Source organism: Trichosurus vulpecula, chromosome 8, assembly GCF_011100635.1.
Source record: "Trichosurus vulpecula isolate mTriVul1 chromosome 8, mTriVul1.pri, whole genome shotgun sequence".
Lineage (NCBI taxonomy): Eukaryota > Metazoa > Chordata > Mammalia > Diprotodontia > Phalangeridae > Trichosurus > Trichosurus vulpecula.
The window spans coordinates 124,144,166-124,164,671 of record NC_050580.1 but is presented as its reverse complement, the minus strand read 5'-3'; the positions used below and the strand labels follow the sequence as shown (position 1 = coordinate 124,164,671).

Sequence of the window (20,506 nt, the reverse complement as noted above, 5' to 3'; positions counted from 1 at the left end):
GTAGAGCCTTCCTTTGCCACTTAGGTATTCCATATAGTAAATTCATGAGAAGATAGACATAGAGCTTTTGAATATACAGTCTCTATCTTGTCAACAGGTGGTGGCATTTTTTTCTTTTAAAGCCAGCTGAAAAAAATCTTCTCCACCCATTCCCACAGTTTCTAATCTGATGATATCTGTGAAGTCAGTTAAAATTGGTAGCAGGAAGAAAGCAACTTACCTGCTCAGGGGCTCATCTTTAAAGTCTAGTCCTGGCAAGTTAGATTTCCTTTCCCCCAAGCTTCATGGCTCCATTTCTTTAGAGAAGCAATACTGATTTGTTTGAGCACTATAACTAGAACATGGGACAGGTCAGGAAGCACTACTCATGGGCGCTAACACAGTGGGTTGTAGGTCATTGCTTCTGTCTACAATTCATTACAATCATCTTTTTTTGCCCTTCAGACAAAAGCAATACTTTTAGAGTTATTAAGCTGCCTCTTTCACATTCATGAAAACAATATATCTCTTTGGCTTTTAGGATAATTTGACTACAAACTTCAATCTGTCTCAGCTCAGCGGCTTTCTAAGGACGATATTCAAGAATTCTCACCATCAAGGAACAAGTAACATTGGTAAGGTAATTTTGCTAAGAGCATCCCCCCCCCCCACACATACATGTTTCCTCATGTTTCTCAACACCATATTGATCTGGTAAGGTATTGACTTGAGAAGCTATGCTTGTTGCTTATTTGTTTTATAAAATAGGATGAGGATAGTCAAAGCCCATTAGACCAGATCTGTTCTCTTCCAAACAGAAAAGGGTAAAGAGGAAGCTGCTTTTAGTTTAGTTCAAATTCAATCCAACAAATATTTATGAGATGCCTTCTGTGTCCTGGATATTCACTGGAGCTACAAACACAGAAAAGCCCTTGTCTTCAAGGAGGTTTCATTCTACTATGACTGAAGGGATGGAGGAGATGAGGGTATCCAACAGGTATACAGATGAAGAAATATAAATTAATTTGAAAAAAGAGAGAGCATAACATCTGAGGGGATTAAGGAAGTCTTCTTGACAAAGGTGCTACCTGACCTAAGCCTGGAAGGAAGCAAAGGCTTTTCAGAGGCAGAGTTGAAGGAGGGATCACATTCCACACATGGAGGGGGGAGAGCTCTACTTTGGAGGAAGGAAATGGAATGCTGAATGTAGGAACAGCTGGTAGTTCATTTTGGCTGGAACACTGAATATGTGATGGAGCAAAATGAAATTAGGCTGCAAGAGTAATTTGGAGCCCAATTGTAGAGGGCCAGGATTAGTGAGCTTGTAATTTCTCATAGAAGCATTAGGGCAGAGGCCTAGAGGCAAAAACCAAAAAGTTTTTATTAGGATAATAACATGGTGAGACCTGTGCTTTAGTAAGATTATTTTAGGAGTGGTATGGAAGATTGATTGGAAATAAGAAAACCAGGTAGGAGCATGCTATGGTAGTCAGGGTGAGAGGTAGTGAACTAGAGGCCTGAACTAGGGTGCTGGCTATGGGAGTAGAGAAAAGGGGATGGATATGAAAGATATTGTGCAGGTAGACTTCTACAAGACTTAGCAGCTAATTGATGGGGTGGTGGGAGGAGGAAAAGGAAAGAAGTCTGGGATGAGTTGAAAATTCAATTTAATAAATATGGTTTTATACGAAGGGGCCTCTGACGGTGACTGACCATCACTGCCTAGTGAATTTAAAGAGAAAATATTATCCTTTTGAAAAGTTTAAAGGATATATGTGATAAACTTATCTAGGTCCTATCCTGAGTTTTAAAGTGACATTCCAGAGCATCTTCTACTGGAGTCCTACTTCAGCTTTCATCATGGTGTAGAGGTTTACCCCAGGTTCTCGGAAGCTGTGTTAGTGGAACAAAAGTTCTAATGGGTCCTCCAACTGGAAAGGCTTGAGAGTATAGGATTTTGTTCAGTCTAGCTAAGTATAAATATCTTTATCACCTGGAGGTTGACCTATTATCACTAAATCACTGAACATTTATTAAGTGCCTACTACATGCCAAACAATTGGAATATAAAGACATAAATGAAATAGCCCTCACTCAAGGAGCTTGTGTTCTATTGGGGGAAACCTACCTATATAAATCTAGACAAAATAAATATGTGCAGACTAAATACAAAATAAAAATATAAGGTTGTTAAAGACCAGGTAGTGAGGGAGGGAGGGAGGGCATCAGCAATTAATGTAATCAAGAAGAACATTTGCATCTTGAATTAAGTTAAAGATTTAGATGGGGGAAAATTGTTTTTGACCACAGCAACTGATGATGTAGATTAATTTGCAAAAGGGCCATGTGACCCCCTCCTGCTTCCAGAATGAAGACAGTCAGGTGGGAGAAAGTAGAGCTAATAGTGCTAAAAATCATGTAGCTCTTAGTTAACTGGTGGTGCTGTTTACAATTGGTCACATTGTTCAACAACCAAAGAATTGGTGTACTAATGAAGGAGCTAAGCCACATCCATCATTAACAATTTTGGAATTGCACAGAATAAGAAGGTGCCAAGACGTCGCATTAGAAGGACAGAATATCCAAACCAATGACACCATGGTTCCCAAATGTACCAGAGAGTGAGAAGTTCTGTTTTGCACACTCATGGTGTGGAAAATTGGTTAAATCTGAGAAATAGTCTGTATCTTGCTTTCTTCAATGAGTTGGGTTCTCTTTTGTGAGGGCAGGTGAGTAGAACTATTCAGTTCTGTTGCACTCTTGCTATTGGTCAAAAGATTTCTTTTCCCTTTTTACTAGTCTTTGCTGTAGGATCTTTCTTGAGTTTAGTCTTGATCAGTTTTCCAAGTTTCAATTAACAGTTGACTGGTGTCTGAGATTTTGGAAAATGCTATCCTCTTGTCACTGTTCATTAGTTTATTCTCCTTGTAGTAAGTTTTCTTGCAGTAAAATAGCCTAGTGGTAAATCAGTCCATGTAAACCTAGTGCCAGCTGCCCTGCTTTTGAGCTGATATTTTTCTAATTTTTATGCTAGCCAGAGGGAGAAAACATTATCATTTCATATAAGTTGGAGCAACTTCAAAAGAGTAGAATAGGAGATTCTGGAAATAACCAGATACAAACATGTATTTCTGTACTCCAATCTCTTATTGGTTTTGAATTTGGGCTAGATAAGTGGACGTAATCAAAATATCCTTACATTTTGGATATCCCCTGGGAAAATTTGGCAAGAGTTCCATTCCTCTCTCCCTGAAATCATAAAGAGAGAGAAAATTAAATGGGCCTGGGAATCTGAATTTTCCTCTAAGAACTGGAAAAAAATGCTGTGAAACCTCACAGAGAAATCAGGCAAAGACTGTATTGTTGTTGTCTAATTTAAAACTAATTATGCGGGGCTGGAATATCTCAGGCAGTATACTTATACCTGTCAGTAAAAGCACTTTATTCCCTTTGGCATTTTCTAAGATATCTTTGCAGAGTGCACACTTAGCAAACACCTGTTACTTAAGGCTGTTTTGCATATCTGTAAACAGAAGCTCATAGCATGCCTACATTCTGAAAGCTGGTAATGGTAGCAAAAACGTTACTCCTGCCCCAAGGTATGAGCACGCACGTATTATATAATCTGGTAGGACAAATCTCCCTTTTCCTATTCTTTTGTTCATAGTTTGTCTTGATACTCTTGCCCAAAATGAATTTCAGTATTTCTATGATATTGTCTTACTGGTATTAGATAAAATCTAAAAATTTTCCACGTGACATTGGCATTTGAAGGGATTCCAATAGCCATCTAGTTCAACCTATGCTCAGAAGGAATTGTCAATATAGCATATACTACAAGTGATCATCTAAACTCTGCTGAAGACCTCCCGAGGCAGCTCATTCTACGTTAGGACTGCTCCAGTTCTTAGGTTTTCCCGACTGTAAGCCTGAACTTGCCTCTTCTCAGCCACCTTCCTTGTTCAGGGTACTGCTCTCCAGAGTCAAACACAACAAGATTAGTCTCTCTCCCACATGACAGCCTTTCATATAAATACTTTAACACTATGTTAGGCTCTCTCTGAATCTTCATTGAAAGGCAATGTGGTCCAATGGAATTGCCACTGGATTTAGAGAGAATCTGTATTCAAATCCCAGCTCTACTCTTTCCTTGCTATCAGTGTGACCTTGGGCAATGCATGAGTCATTCAGTCTGCAGGCATTTATTAAATTACTGTGTGCTACTACTACTATTCTAAGTGGGGATACAGAGACAAAAGGAAAATGGTTGTTGCCTTCAGGGAACTTTTATTCTAACAAGGAAGACAATAAATGTTTACATATGTAGTTATTTGAAATACACGGTAACCTTGGAAAGAAGGGATCAGTAGGTGGGCAGACCAGGAAAGGCCTCATGCAGAAGGGGATGCCTAACATAGGTCTTAAAGGTAAATAAAGATTCCAAGAAGTGGACATGAGGAAGGATGTCATTCTAGACATGGGGAACAGACAGTGCAGAGCCACCGAGATGGGAGATGATGTATGTGAGGAGCAACAAGTTCAATACAGGGGAGCGATGGTCAAGAAAGCTGGAGAGGGCCAGGTTGTAAAGAGCTTTAAACCCCAGACAGAAAAGTTTATATATGATCCTAGAGGTAATAGGAAGCCAATAGAATTTATTAAAGGAAGGCTGCTGAGGAATGACATCCTCAGTCCCTTCATTTTGAATGAATTGGAGTGGGGAGAGGCCAGTAACAAGGAAACCAATTAGAAAACTACCCCAAAGGTCTAAGTGATAGGTAGTGAAAGCATGAATTAGGGCATTTGACTATGTGAGTGAAATGAAGATGAATGCAAGAGGTATTGTAGAGATAGAAGTGACACAGTTTGCCAACTAATTGGACACATGGGATGAGTGCTAGTAAGGAGTAAAGGATGACACCGAGATTGTGAACTTGGGTGAATAGAAGAATCATGGCATCTTTGACAATGATCAAGAAGTTCAGAAGAGGAATACTGGGGGAAAGATAGTGAGTTCTGTTCTGGATAGGCTGAATGTTAGATACCTATGGGCATTCATTTCAAAATGTCTAATAGGCAGTTGATGAGAGACTGGAGCTCAGGAAAGAGTCTCGGCCTGGCTATATAAATTTGAGAGCCATCTGTGTAGAGATGAGCATTGAGACCATAGTAGACCATGAGATGGCCAAGTGTGAGAGTATGAAAAGAAAAGAGAACCCAAGACAGAACCTTGGGGTACAGCCATAGTTAGGATGTGGGACCCATATGGATGATGATCCAGCAAAGGAGATGGAGGAGGAACAGTCAAGTTCATAGGAAGAAAAACCAAAAGAACTCACTGTCATGAAAACTAAGTGAGGAGAGAGTATCCAGAAGGAAAGAGAGTAGTTAACAGTGTCAGAAGCTGCAGTTTTCAAGAAGGATGAGGGCCCAGAAAAGATCATCAGATTTGACAATTTAAAAGATCATTAATAACTTTGGAGAGAGCAGGAATGAATGGATTAATGCATGAAAAAGCATTTAGTAAGCACTTATCATGTGTCAGATAATATGCTAAGCGCTAGGGACACAAAAAGTTAGTCTTTGACCTAAAGCCTTGGGAAAGCACTGCCTTAGGGAGTTAGGAGGAGAACAAATGAGAAGCCAGTGAAAGAGATAGAAGCATTTAGAGAGCTAATACATATGCATTGCTCTGTGCCACCATGTCAACTGTGTCACTTAAGTCCATAACCTATCTCAGGCATCAGAAGTTGGAACCAGCAGACAGGGAACACTTACTTGCTAATAATCAAATTGGCATTTTATTGGGTAAAAGACATATGAAAGAACAAATATGCCATTTCTTGATTGTGCTGGAGGTCCCAATACTCCCAGAATATGGCATATACAGTGTCACAAATGCTATCAGAGTTTTCAGCAACCTAAAAATGCCTAGATTCTGCTTTGGATCCACTACCCTTGTCTGGAGTGACCCACCTGCTGGTGCAAGCCTTTTTGCCCTTTTATGCACTTTGAGTCAATCATGGCAATAATCAAATAGAAATTGAATATTATAGCATAGATCAAGGCAAATGGTTTGCCTGAGCCTAAGAGAATAAGGTACAATTACACTGGCATTGTGTAAGTACAGGCGATAAGGAAGGTACACAATATTTCAGAAGTATCGAAGCCCCTGCTTGCCTTTGAATAGTTCCCATAGACCTCCACAGCCCAGGCTAATGAGGCCCCCCTGGACTGGCACACTTTGTGTGTCTTAAAGTGCCATATAAATGCAAGCTCTTTCTGAGGGAGCATGACAAAATGGGAAAAAAAACAAAACAAAACACGGAGTCAGGAGAGACCTAGATCTGAATCCTTTGTTGTTGTTCAGTCGTTTTCAGTTGTATCCAACTGTTTGAGACCCTTTTGGGGTTTTCTTGGCAGAGATATTGTAGTGGTTTGCCATTTCCTTCTCCAGCTCATTTTACAGGTAAGAAGACTGAGGCAAACAAGGTTAAGTGACTTGCCCAGGGCCACACAGTAAGTGCCTGAGGCCAGATTTGAACTCGGGAAGATGAGTCTTCTTGACTGCAGGCCTGGTCTATCGACTGCACCACCTAGCTGCCCTAAATCCTACCTCTGGTATTTACTAGCTGTGACTATGGGCAAAATCATGTAACCTCTGTGAGCTTGTTTCCTCATCTGTAAAATAGGGACTATAATAAGAGTTGACATTTATGTAGTGTTTAAGGTTTGTAAAGTACCTCCCTTACATTATTATTGTTACGTTTGCTCTTTGTAGCATCCCTGTAAGGTAGGTAAGTATTATTATCTTAACAAGTAAGATTGAACCCTGATCTCTCCTGATTTCAAGTCCAGCATTCCTTCTACCATATTATTCCCTCTCAATAATAATACCTGAAGGTACCTACCTCACTGTTTTGTTGTAAAGTGCTTTATAAACTGTACATGTTATATAAATGCCAGGTATCATTAGGAAGAGAGACAGAAGAGAGTCTTTGAAACCAAGGAAAGAGCACATATCTAGAAAGAGGGGGTGATCAGCAGTGTCACATGCTGCAGAGAAGTAGGAGGAGGCCCGGGAAAAGGCTGTTGGTTGGGCAGTGAAGAGGTCATTAGGAGACTGCAATTTCAGTAGAGTGGTGAGGGTAGAAGCTAGATTTACAAGGCGCTGATGAAAAGAGGTCTGTGAAGAAAACGTTGAAGTTGCTGGGTAAAGTTAGCTTTTTCTAAAAGTTTAGTAACTACCGGGGAAGAAAAAAACAGGGTAATAGCTTCATGGGAGACAAGGGCCAAGGGAAAGGGAGACTTGAGCATGACTATGAAGAGGCGTTGCAGTTGCTGCTGCTACTATCTCACTGGCCTAGGCCTGTGTCACTCTTCTGGCTCTGTTGTTAATCCCTAAGAAGTCTTTCTTTTCCTGAATAATTCCCTGCCTACCGATTAGAACCTTGCTTCTTTGGCAAGATTAAAACTTGGTGCCTTTCTCATAGTGACCTGCAAATACCAATCTTCTGTCCATATCTCTTCTCCACAGACTCAAGATGAATGCAATGCTAGAAACCTCTGAGCTGCCTGCTGTGTTTGATGGGGTGAAGTTAGCTGCTGTGGCTGCTGTGCTCTATGTGATCGTCAGATGTTTGAATCTTAAGAGCCCGACAGCCCCACCTGACCTCTACTTCCAGGACTCTGGGCTATCTCGATTTCTGCTGAAGTCCTGTCCCCTTCTAACCAAAGAGTAAGTGATTCCTGCTATCTTATCCTAAGTTGTGTTGCTTGGATTTCCAGAGAGAAAACCGTAATTAAACCTAGTTCACTTATGCTTTGAAACTAAATTGACTTATATACTGTAGAAAGCAGGAGGGGTCGATCATTATCTGTGATTTTAAATATGGGGCTCATTGAGGCCAACAGCTACCCCAGTAGCACCGGCATTTGAATATTGTAGCACCTGAGTTAGAAATAGAAGCAATGAAGTCTTTTCTCCTCCTTGTCTCTCCTTCTATAACAAGGTGGTAGCATCAGTGTCAGGGACTTCACAAAGGAAACAGTGGTACTTTAGGAGCCAAAGTAAAGCCATTTATCAAGTTCACTTTTTCCCGTCCTAGATAGGTGAAACGATCATAAATATTGAGCAGAAAAGTCATCTCTGCCCAAAGTATTTGAATGAGAAAAAAGCATAGACATACTGGGTGCTTGCCAGTTCTCTTATGGGAAAATGTATCAAACTTCCATTAGCTAATGAGAACATTTGCTTTTAAATCCTGACAGGTTGGGTAAGACCCCAAGTGAGCTAAACCCTTTTTCCTCTAATTTATGTTTTGGAGAGGAGGGAGGATGCTTTAAATTATTAGGCGGTTGGGTTAGAGCTCTACCGTGGGCAGCCTTGGGGATGAGTCATACAGGAAAAGGGACTGCCATTTTCTGTGGTTGGGTATTTATTAAAAACTTTGAAGAACAATGAACCCTCGTCCCTCTGGATAGAAACTCTGTAGAATTCGGTGTATTTATGTGTCGGGGGTGGAGATGTTGACATAAGAAGCAGGTTGATGGTTGAATTCCAGACCAACAACAGAGAGATCTTGAGCCTCGAATTCAAGTTCTTTGAATCCCATTTGGGGGCTCAGTTCATGCTCAGATGGTTACCATAATACAAGTTTTCTAATTGCTTTATAAAATGGTTTCATTTCCTGAATAATTTCTTGCCTACTGATTAGAACCTTATTAAATCTAAAGCTCAGATAATTTTTTTCTAATACATGAGAATGGCACTCTAGTACTTATTTTTTGAAAAACAAAACAAAACCAAATAGTGCTTCTGGCTTTACTTTTCTTCCCTCCTTTTTCTTTATATAATTTTTTTTACCCTTTTTAAAATAAAAATTGCATTATTTTAATGTGAAAAATGGACTCATGAACAATATATTGTCATGCGAGATCAAATAAGAAAAGTTCATTTTTTATTTTAACTGTTTACTTCAGCACTATAAGGATCTGTGATTTTCTCTGTAGATTTCTGCTTCCTTTACCAACCAAGATCATTACTCTGGTATGCCTTAATAGTGGTCTTAGTGAGATGCAGTGTGTCATCACCCTTCTAGTAAGGAACTTGTATGAATTAAACTGGGCTGGTCCTTGGAGGACAAGCTAGCTGTATGTCGCCAGGCCCATACTTAAAGCCTGTAGGTTTTGTAGGACTTCCCACAGCTTCTACCTCTGCTAAGAAGCAGTAGAGTTTTAATGTCTAACAAATAAACAACCAGGATATTATTTTAGAAAACAAGTTTATGGGAAACACATCTTAGCCTTTTGGAGGCCAGTGTTTAAGGATCTCCATGTGGTTTCCCTGGGAAATTCACTTGCTTTGGGTATTTGTATCTTCTAGTGCTAAACCAAGCTCTGAGCCCAGAATTAAAAAGCCATGGGAGTAAATCTTCTGGGATCCTTCCAAGCATTGACAAATTACAACATAAGAATTTTCATCCATTTTTTCCAGTTTTCGTTTTTAAAGGTGGAGGCTGAGGATTCAGTGATTCACTGTGTCTTTATAAATAAAGTAAGAAAAAAAATTCATTTTCTAAATCCTTGTCATTCCTAGTTCTCTGTCAAGTATTTCAAGATTATTGATAGTCTTCATAACTTATGTCTAGGTTTTTTTTGGAGTAAGGCAACAGGTTCTTCTGAAACAAAAGGCTAAGAAAATACCAGTGCAAAAAAATAATGTAACCAGATATCAATACAGAATATTGATGCATATTCTGTATCATATAGAACTTGGATAATATAAAGAACATAGAATTAGGTTACAGTTTTTGCCAAAGAGACTGAATTAAGGCAAGCTTACCAACCAGGCATTAGGTTAGACAAAAATTAAGCTAAAGATATTAAAAATGCTTATTGCAGCACTCAAAAAGCGTATCAAATTAAAATCTTACCCTAAAGTGAATTGTGCTTACATGATAGCCTTATTTCATTATTATATTGGATGGTTTCTCCCCCTAGTTTGGAGAATGTTGCTTCATGAATTACAGAGCAATTCACATTGCTACAGATCAGACTTGAGGAGTTTTGGTTTATTTGGACTCCCCTACCCCACCCTCCACCCCTTGCTCTCCATGTCCATAGCATAATTGATTGGCATGGGAAATGATTAGACTTTTAAAGAGGGAATGTGAGAGGAGTATGTGAGAGGAGGCCTCTAGACCAGTTCCTTATAGGCACATTTCCAGAGAAAGATAAATGTATTTCAAGCTCTGTACATTTATATGCAGATCTTGCTAATTTCCATCAGTGTTCACTCATAACTAATTAGAGGAAGCTAGGGGAAAGCTGCTATTGCCCAGTCTCCAGTGAAATATCACATAAGGTTTGATTAGTCATTAATTGTTCAGAGTGTAAAAGAAGCTGATTAGGCTTCTTTCATCCAATAGCACCCCCCTCCCTTTTTCCCCCCACTGTAATAACACAAAGATTTTAAGTGCTTTACTTTCTCTTGTATATCCCCTTTCCAGGGCCATCTGTTTTATGGGCCTGAAAAGCAGAGATGGCCCTAGTTATCAAGAACCTATAGATAACTATAGTTTCTATAGTGATCTGTGATGGCTCCATTGAAATGGCCTTCATCTACCTCAACTGACCTCCCCATCTGATGTGGAGGTGTTCTTTGATCCCTTGGATCCCCTTTAGCAACGCAGATATTTGAAGAGAGGGATTAGTTATGTGAACCGATTGCATCAGGTTAGTTATTGGCAAATTGCCATTTTAGCTCCAAGTTAGGTTAGGTTTGGGTGTTACCCTGGATATGCAACTGGGCTAATATTTGCACTTGGGTGTTGCCTATGGTTTCAGGGATGTATTTAATGAATAACTCTCTTAACAACAATTGACTTTCAAGATCTGTTCCTTTGGTTTGTCTTACCTTAGTAGCATGATGGGATGGCATTGAAATAGCCAAAAATCTCTAATACTCAAGCACAAACTTCTTTGTAAAGAGTGACCAAAGGGAAAAGAAGTTTTAATCCCTTTACATCTTAGAATAACTATTTTACCATTTTTTGTTTTGTCCTGTTAGCTCTCCTGAACATTAGGATTGAATTGCTAGACACCTAGTTTGAAGATGGGGCCCACTAAAGGCCAACTTTTCCCAGCTCTGGAGTCTGGCTCAGGACCCAGATCAGAACTTGAGCCTGCAAGTTAGATTCTCATCTCACATTCCTGGTTGTGCTTCCCCATAGCCAGTTTCTCCTTATAATGTTCCATGTAACATCCTTGTGGCTATGACAGCTTTTTGAAACCAAGACAGGAAGCTTTTCTGTTGTGGGCGTAAGTGCTCATTCTAACAGCTAGATCACAAGAGACTTTCTAAAGGAGCAGGCGTGCTTACAGTCTTTTTCACTAACAGATTCCCTTCCAAGTTTGAAATGGCAGTGAGGACACTTAAAATAAAATTGTTGTTCTTGATCAGCACTACCCACTATGAATAAGCAGTTCTGGTGAACGAGGAACCAAATAAGAATGTATCCTATTTTACCATCCTCGTTTCAGAAGAAATCTGCAGGAAAGTGAAAGAAACTGGAATACGGTTTGTTTAAATTTCCTCATGTTTGGCATTAAAACTTTTAAAAAATTTGACTCTGTATGGGAAAGATAAAGTGTTTAAGTTACAAATGAAGTAGTTTATGGGTAAGTGGAAAAAGTCAGATTAAATGGAATAGTATAAATCTCTTGTCCAAGTACAAGCACATAAATATTTACTTAGACTTAGTAATTCACTTGTTCTCGGGTGTTTACTTTAGCCTGGGATGAACAGCCCAATACTCAGCTTAAAATTATCTTTAAAAAAACCTAATAGTTATACAAGTTTCTTAATATCTATCAGTAGTGTGACATAAAGAGCCAATGATGAGGAGACAGGTAATCTGGTTTCAGCCCTGCCATTAACTTGCTGTGTGATCGTGTCTCTTAATCTTTCTGGGCCTCAGTTTCTCCATCTGCTAGATAGAATATCTCAAAGGTCTCTTGCATCTTGAAGATTTCCTGATCCTACTAATGTCAGATTTTATTAGGTATCAGCAGAAAGCTACCTATCTACACATTTGCTCCCTTTTAGTGGAGGCAAGTGAGACATTATTAATACAAAAGTTACTGAGCAAATATGAAGATGAAATACGGTTTCCTAGTAAGACAAAAGTTGAATGGAGCTGGTGGGCTCGTAGGAATAGTAATGGCTATAGGAAACCTGGGTATGCCAAGAGTGCAGATTCTATTTAGATCCTTAAAAGAAATAAAAGAGGAAAAAGGGTTGTCTTTGTTGCTTCAGACGTCCATAGCTATTTTGGGAGTGGAGAAGCCATGCATGGACCTAAACACAGGATTTAGGTGAGCCCAACTGGCTTATCTTTACCTTTGATTTTAGTATTATCTTCAGAGACTGTCTTGAGGAGTGTTTTTGACCCAGCTTAGAGTTTAATTTATCAGTATCCAAGAAGGGGAACCCTAAAACCACAAAAGTGTGCAGAAAATAAAATATTCAATAAAGTATGCTTAGAACAGCATGACCCAAGGTAGGGCCTCTGAGGGGGCCAGGCCTGGAGAGCTATCTCTGCTACCACCAGAAGAAACGTTCTTCTCTTGGAAATTCGTTCTCTAGGTAGAGAATTGAGGTTACTGGCCTGCCATCTACAGCACTTGGAATAGAGGCCTTGGAGAGTTCCTTGTAGACTTTCCCTTGTGACTAGAGACCAAATGCCACTTTTCCTCTGTCCTTAAAGGAAAAGCTAGGCTACCACTTTCAGAGTGCCTAGTGCCTCACACATTGTAAGCACTTAATAAATTCAGGCAACTTTGAAAGACTTGAAAACTCCGATCAATGCTTTTACCAACTATGATTCCAGAGATAGGATGTTGATGTATGTTGCTCACCTCCTGACAGGGAAGTTATAGATTTGAAATGTAACGTGAAACATATATTTTTGGACTTGGACAATGTGAGAATTTGTTTCTTTTGACTATGTGTATTTGTTGCTCTTTGTTCCTTTTAAATTAGAATGCATAGGAAGGAAAGGAAATAAGTGCCTGCTAATTAAAAAAATGAATTAAGATGCAAAATATGCTTGTAGACTGACTGACTGGTGCCATTAATTCAACTTTTTACCCTGGGACCTTGTACAGAAGCACTTTACATCCTTGGGTCATGGTTTCCTTATTTATAAAATGACAGTGTTGGACTAGGTGATCTCTTAGATCCTGCTCTGATATTCTTTCATTTCTTCTCTAATTAGCACATAGCAAAGCACAAGTCTGTATCTTGATGACTTTTTTTAGCACTAAGGCATAAAATACATTAGTATTTATAATTGCTGAATTAAATCACCCAGCTGCTTTGAGCTTATCAAAGGCCATGCTATTCTAAGTTATACATTTTGCCCAATAATGAATCAGTCCTTGTACTCACACAAGTTAGCAACAGTGCACTTGAAGAGAGAGGACAATTTGGTGGTTCTCTTGGGCAGGGCTTTCATTTTAAAAATTGTCTTTCTGCCTACTGTGTTCCACAAATAGCTGTAGGTGTTGGTCTGTTTTTGGCAATGCTGTGTATGCTTTGGAAAGGGATACAATGCAGTTATCCAGTCTGTGAAACAACAGTGTTGATCAGTAGAACTCTTGGGAGTCTCTTGTTTGTATATATGGAGCATTTCCATTCCTGTAACTGGAAATGTTTTGAGGATGAGGAACTTTAAAAAAAAATCTTGCACAAACAAAACCAATGCAACCAAGATTAGAAGGAATGCAGAAAGCTAGAAAACAATTTTTACAGCCAGTGTTTCTGATAAAAGCCTCATTCCTCAAATATATAGAGAACTGAGTCAAATTTATAAGAATATAAGTTATTCCCCAATTGATGAATGGTCAAAGGATATGAATAGGTAGTTTTCAGATGAAGAAATTAAAGGTATCTATAATCATATGAAAAAATGCTCTAAATCACTATTGATTAGAGAAATGCAAATCAAAACAACTCTGAGGTACCACCTCACACCTATCAGATTGACTAATATGACAGAAAAGAAAAATGACATATGTTGGAGAAAATGTGGGAAAATTGGAACACTAATGCATTGTTGGTGGGGTTGTGAACTGATCCATTCTGAAGAACAATTTGGAACTATGCCTAAAGGGCAGTCAAACTGTGCATACCCTTTGATCCAGCTATACCACTATTAGGTCTATATCCTGAAGAGATCATAAAAATGGGAAAAGGACCCCTGTGTACAAAAATATTTATAATAGTTCTTTTTATGGTGGCAAAGAATTGGAAATTGAGGGGATGCTTATCAGTTGGGGAATGGCTGAACAAGTTGTGGTATATGAATGTAATGGAATACTATTGTGCTATAAGAAATGATGAGCAGGCAGACTTCAGAAAAACCTAGAAAAATTCACGTGAACTGATGGTAAGTGAAATGAGCAGATCCAGGAGACATTGTACACGGTAACAGCAACATTGTGCAATGATCAACTAGGATTGACTTAGCTCTTCTCAGCAATACAATGATCCAAGACAATTCCAAAAGACTCATGATAGAAAATGCTATCCACCTCCAGACAAAGAACTATGGACCCTGAAAGCAGATCAAAGCATACTGTTTTCACTTTTTTTTTGTTTTTTCTTTCTCATGGTTTTTCCCTTTTGTTCTGATTCTTCTTTCACAACATGACTAATATGGAAATATGTATCATGATTGTACATGTATAACCTATATCAGATTGCTTGCTGTCTTGGGGAGAGAAGGGAGGGAGGGAGAAAATTTTGGAACTCAAAATCTTATAAAAATGAATGTTGAAAAGTATCTTTACCTGTAATTGGAAAAAATAAAATGTTATTAAGTGGCGGGGAGGGAGAAAAAATCTTAAGGTTCAACCTAATATTTGTGTGGCACTAATTGCTCCTACTCCAATGAGAGGCAGCAGGGCATGGAAGATTCCACTAGACCCAGAAACAGGAAGACATTCATTGAAACTGTGAATCTGACATTTAGCAGCTGACCAAGTTACTTCACCCCTCTAACCTCAGTTTCTTCATCTGCAAACTAGATGATAAAAGCATGGGTATTGCGAAGATCAAATGAGATAATCAGTATAAAGCATTGTGTAAACTTAAAGAGCTACATAAATGTGAGTTGCCATCATTGTTATTTATATTCTTTTTCCATACACATGTATTAGAATGTGCAGTGCTTGAGGACAGAGACTATTTTTGCCATCCTTTGTATCAGATAGCCCTCTGGCCTTACATTTCTGCCTTGAGATTTGAGCCTAGATCTTCTGAATCCAGGGGCAGGTAAGTGGTGCAATGGAGAGAGCACCAGGCTTGAAGTCAACAAGATTCATCTTCCTGAGTTCAAATTTGGCCTCTGACACTTACCAGCAGTGTGGCCTAGGGCAAGTTGCTTAACCCTTTTTGCCTCAGTTTCTCATCTGCAAAATGAAGTGGTGGAGGAAATGGCAAACCACTCTAGTATCTGCCAAGAAAACCCCATTTGAGGTCACGGACAGTGGAACACAACTGAAATGACCAAACAACACCAAACTTCTGACCCCAAATGTCATGCATGCTCTTTACATTATAAGATCCTGCCTTGAGGACAACAATTGAAAAGAGGCCATTGGATTTAACAATTAGAAGGGCTGGGGTGACCTTGGAGGGAGCAGTTTCAGGGCTAAATGGTAGGGTGGGAGACAAGCATTATTGCAGGGGATAGAAAAGAGAATGGTAAGGAAATTGAGAAGGTGAGTATATATAGACAACTCCTCTTCCAAGGAGTTTTGTCACTTAGCAGAAGGGTAGAAGATAAGATGATATCTTGAAAGGTGGAGAGTAGCAGCACCATGCTGACCATAGAGAAAGAAACAGCCTCTATCTTCCCTGAGATTTCCAAAATACAGAAAGGAAGAGGTCACTGTGATAGGTTTTTTTTTTTTAGTACAGTTGTCAAAAAAAAAAATAGAAGAGTAAATGCCACACCCAGGGAGTGTCTAGTCATGCTAGCCTTGAAGAAGTTCATTTTAGAAATGTAACAAAACAGAAAATGTATCTAATGATAGGAATGCCACAATAAGACAGCCACGGGCACAATACCACAAAGCTGTCGCTTTGGAATCTTTCTTCCTCCCTTAGGTCCCCTAATCTGAAGAAAAAGAGACATTGGGGAGCAGGAGGAGGGGCCAGGCGTAGAAAGGATTACACTGTGATTGGTTTAACTCGGTATTTTAGACCTAACTTTTTGAATTCCTTAGTATAGGAAACTCTTGAGGAGGAAATTCTTTCAACTAATACAGATTGGTATCTGCTCTGCAATTTATTGTCTTAGAAGAGGAGTTTTACCTTTTTTATGTCCTGGACCCCTTTGGCAGTCTAGTGAAGCCTTTGGACCCTCTCTTAGAACAGCATTTTTAAATGCATGAAATATAATATGTACATTACAAAGGAAACCAATTATATTGAAATATATTTATCAAAATAATAAAAGTTTCAAGTTCACAGACCATTTGAAATCTATCCTCAGACCCTTTGGGAGACTATGAATCCTGGATAAAAAACAATTGTCTTAAAGAAAGGTTTGTGGCACTGAGTAAAGGACTTGCCCAGGAACACAGCTACCCCTCATGGCCCCCGATACTTATACTAAATTAAAATGTTGAAAGTAAGGCCATAACTGAAAGTTTTAAGGGGGCTTTTCTTTAAAACATGGAGATTCAGGGTTGGTAAGTATTGTCATTACATGACAAAACACGGCCTCTTTTTAATTCTCCCTTTTGCTTAGGCCAGCCAACCCTGTCTGCAAAGGGAGAGTTGTTGCATGCTTTAAAAATTTGAGAAGGGAATAAATACAACAAATGGTTTGTTGGGTTTTTTTCCACAGGTACAGATTGTATCACATAGATAAGATATTCTAATGCTAGGGCTGACAGAAACCAGATTCATCTAGTCTTAGAAGGCTATGGCTTAGAGGCCTTGGGAAAGATGGAGAGAGTGGGGAGTTGAATATGAAGGAAAAGTGAGAGCCTCTCAGGATAAGAGAATGGCATGAGAGATGGCTTGGGGGTGAGAGAAGATGACGCACATAGGAAGCAATTTATTTGCCCGGCCTGAGGCTCAGCTCTAGATGACGACATTTGGGAAAGTTGGGTGAGGAGTCAAAAAGCTTAGGATCCTATGTGCATTTTAATTTGATTCAAGAAACAATTGAGAGCCATGGCAGGGCTCTCACAATCAAAACCCTCAGCAACCTCTTTTTTTGATCATCTCTCACTGGGAGATAACAATGTAATGGCTTCCTTCTTCATAGCAGCTGCTGGCTGTGTTAATGAGAAATGTTGGATGCTATTGTTACCTGTGAACCTAACAGATACCTGACCCTTGTGGGCAGGCGTCCAGGCAGGGCGCAACAGGAGCCAGTGGTAATGGCAGGTATAATATACCATGCAGCCATCCCTGCGCTTTTTTTTTCCATTAGGGCTGTTTCCAACTCCTGTCCAGTAATGGAATGACAGAAAAACCTTCGATTTCTATTAATCTTGACTATTTCCCTTTCCATATTGTTTTATTCATTTCTTCTTTCTCTTTTCAAAGTGCTCAAACTCTATATAAGTCTTTTGAAATATAATGCCCTGGTGTTAATTAGCCCTTATATTTCATTTCTTGCCAACAGTGGTGCCTGACTGTGTATACTGATCAGTAATGTCTCTCCTACAAATTCATCTCCTTATTATTTCTGTTAAGGCAAAATAAGCCAGCTTGCATTTCTTGTTTCACACATCACCTCCTCCCTTACCTCTCTTTGTCTCCTATTAACTGTCCTGTAACAGCAAGATCACTTGTCTCTGACCTTGCCATCAAGAGCTAGGCTCATATCTTATATGCTGTCTTTGTGCTTCTCTGGTCTGAGGATGTACACTTTGTAGGACGCAAAGGGAATGTTCAAATTAGGGCATCTTTCCACTTTGCTTTCAGTGTATCACAGAGGAAAAATAGCCATTTAATATTTGTCTTATATTTTAGTATGTAATATATCCAGAGGAATAGAGTACAGACAACTCAACATGCGTGCCCTCACTTCCCACTAGCGTACCCTTCCCAGTACCTCTTAAAAAGCATTATATATGTATTTTTAATAATAGAAAAATTTTATTTTCTTGGGCTTAAATTCCTTTTAATTTTCCTGTGCCCACATAGACATTCCAAACTAGATTGGTTTGAACATTTTCTCCACGCTCTTTGATTTATTGTCGTTCAAACTGAACACTAAGGCTTTGTCCTTTTCTGGGTACGTAGTAATTGCATCAGCTTTCACTTTTCTTTGAACTGGTTTCCATCCTTTTTTGAGGAGCTGTGTAAATATTTACTTGGATATTTGAAGTAAAATATTAAACATTGATGAAATGATCTAGGAAGCGGCAATGTGATTATGCGGGCCCCTGAACATCAGTCAAGGACTTGCTTAGCTAGAAACCTACATCGATAGCAAGTTCTCAAAAGATCAAAGACACAGGACCATCACTACTGAAAATGAGATGTTTATGTTGCGATAAGAGAAAAAATGACTTATATTTATGTGGCACTTTACTATATAACTTTATTTACTATGCAACCTCAAAACTCATAAATTATTCTCATTTGATTTTCACAACAGCATTGTGAGGGTAGGCAGTATGAGTAGTATTAGATCCTCTTTTACATATGAGGAAACTGAGGCTTTGAGTTTAGTTGACTTGCTTGCCAAAGGTCACACAGGGAACAGAACTGGGATTTGAACCCTGGTTTTCTGATGCAAAATCCAGTGCTGTTTCCATTGTACCAAACTGCCTTTCTGTACTGTGGCACTACCCTGACGTCATCTCTTTATTGTGTGTTATATTTTTTATTGAGTGCTACTGGTGAAATACATATACATACATATATATATATATATACACATGCACATATATTTTAAATATTCTTATTAAGAAAATGAGGCTATTTCATTATCATAGGAATCATATAGGAAGTCTAAATAAGAAACAAAAGTGAGAGTGTTAGCTGGACCCAGACGCTTATCTCTTTTTCTCTCAGGTTTTGGCATTAGCCAATATCATTTGTTATGATAAAGGAGTTTTCTTACCTGGGAGTTCCCTCTAACAATGAAAATCACAGGTCCTGTCTCTTTTGTTATCTTTTGTTTGTAGTAAAATTGTTGATAAATGTATGCTTGTTGTTTTGTTCGGATCATTTTGCCCATAATTTGAAATAACACTTTTTTTTGGATCATGCCTACTTTTTTATCTACTGTATCGGATAGCTGGTGCAGTTGTCCAGCCAAGCCAGAAAGAAAAGAAAACTGCTGCTAAACAGTAACACCATCTCTGAGACCTGTTTTGTTAAATCACTGTGACCAACCTAAGTAAACTGCCACTTTGTCAGTGTTCTCAAACAGGACTGAATGAGGTTCTTTGCTAAGCCACTGGTACATGAGTCTGTTCATAAGTACATACTTTTCCAAACACCAAAAGATATAAAAGTTTCAGCCTGTATTACTAAATATTGCCTCCTGCTTACTGCAGATAAAGGAAACATCTTTTTGCTTCACTATTCCCACTATTTTTTTTTAGAAAAATGAATTCAGGGTCTCAAAACTTTTGTTGCCAATTTATTGTTCATTTCACCTGTGCAGTTCATCATGCGCCAAAGTAATGTCCTGTAATTCAGAATTCTTTTACTTTAAAAACAAAACAGTTAAATTTTTCTAATTCTGATACCCCTCCCTCCAAATAGCATCACAACTGAGACAAGTGAATATTAGCTGGCAGCCGAGAGAGAGAGAGAGAGAGAGAGAGAGAGAGAGAGAGAGAGAGAGAGAGAGAGAGAGCTCTTTAGTTTCTGGGTGGCTTTGGGGTTCAGACCAACTTTGTGTTATGGAAGGTGCACTAATTTATTTGAAGTCAAGAATACCTGAGTTCAAATCCTGGCTCTGTGAGACTTGCGGGGAGCCACTTAACTAACCTCTACTTATCAGTTTTCTCATGTGTCAAATGTCAGGGAGGAAGGGGAAATTCACTTAGACGTCCTCTAAAGGCTTTTCCTGAATTAAATCCAGTGTTTTCAAGGAACAATCTCAAGCTTCCTTCTTAGTTCATTTTGACCAATTCAATTCAGCAAATGCTTATTGAATGTTCTAAACACCTTTCCTTATATAGGATGACTTGGAACCAGGTAGACTTTTTTGGGAAGAACTTCTTTAGAATACAATTCATTAAGCTAATTAATGTAATTTCTATATATTATATAATTAATATGTACCAATGATAAATATTTATTAAAAAATATATTATTTGCATTTCAAATACAAAGCCAAGATTGAAACTGTTCCTTCCCCGAAAGAGTTGCTATTCTACTGGGATCAGAACAGCTCTCTCTCTCCCTCCTGTCCTCCCACTGGGTTGACTGAAAACTGGACTTTACCTCTAGATTACAGTTTGGAATATTTTCCAT

At 38.9% G+C, this 20,506-nt stretch overlaps 1 protein-coding gene across 3 annotated transcripts in view; it reads left to right on the top strand.

Moving 5' to 3' along the window:
• The window catches only part of ABHD2 (abhydrolase domain containing 2, acylglycerol lipase), a 118,970-nt gene that overhangs the window by 31,194 nt on the left and 67,270 nt on the right, over nt 1-20,506 (top strand). For all 3 annotated transcript variants that reach the window (XM_036769616.1, XM_036769617.1, XM_036769618.1), the window contains 2 exons: nt 521-614; nt 7,517-7,717. In XM_036769616.1, coding sequence (XP_036625511.1) covers nt 7,524-7,717 — 194 coding nt within the window. In that variant the 5' untranslated portion in view covers nt 521-614; nt 7,517-7,523. The remainder of the gene's footprint in view (nt 1-520; nt 615-7,516; nt 7,718-20,506) is intronic.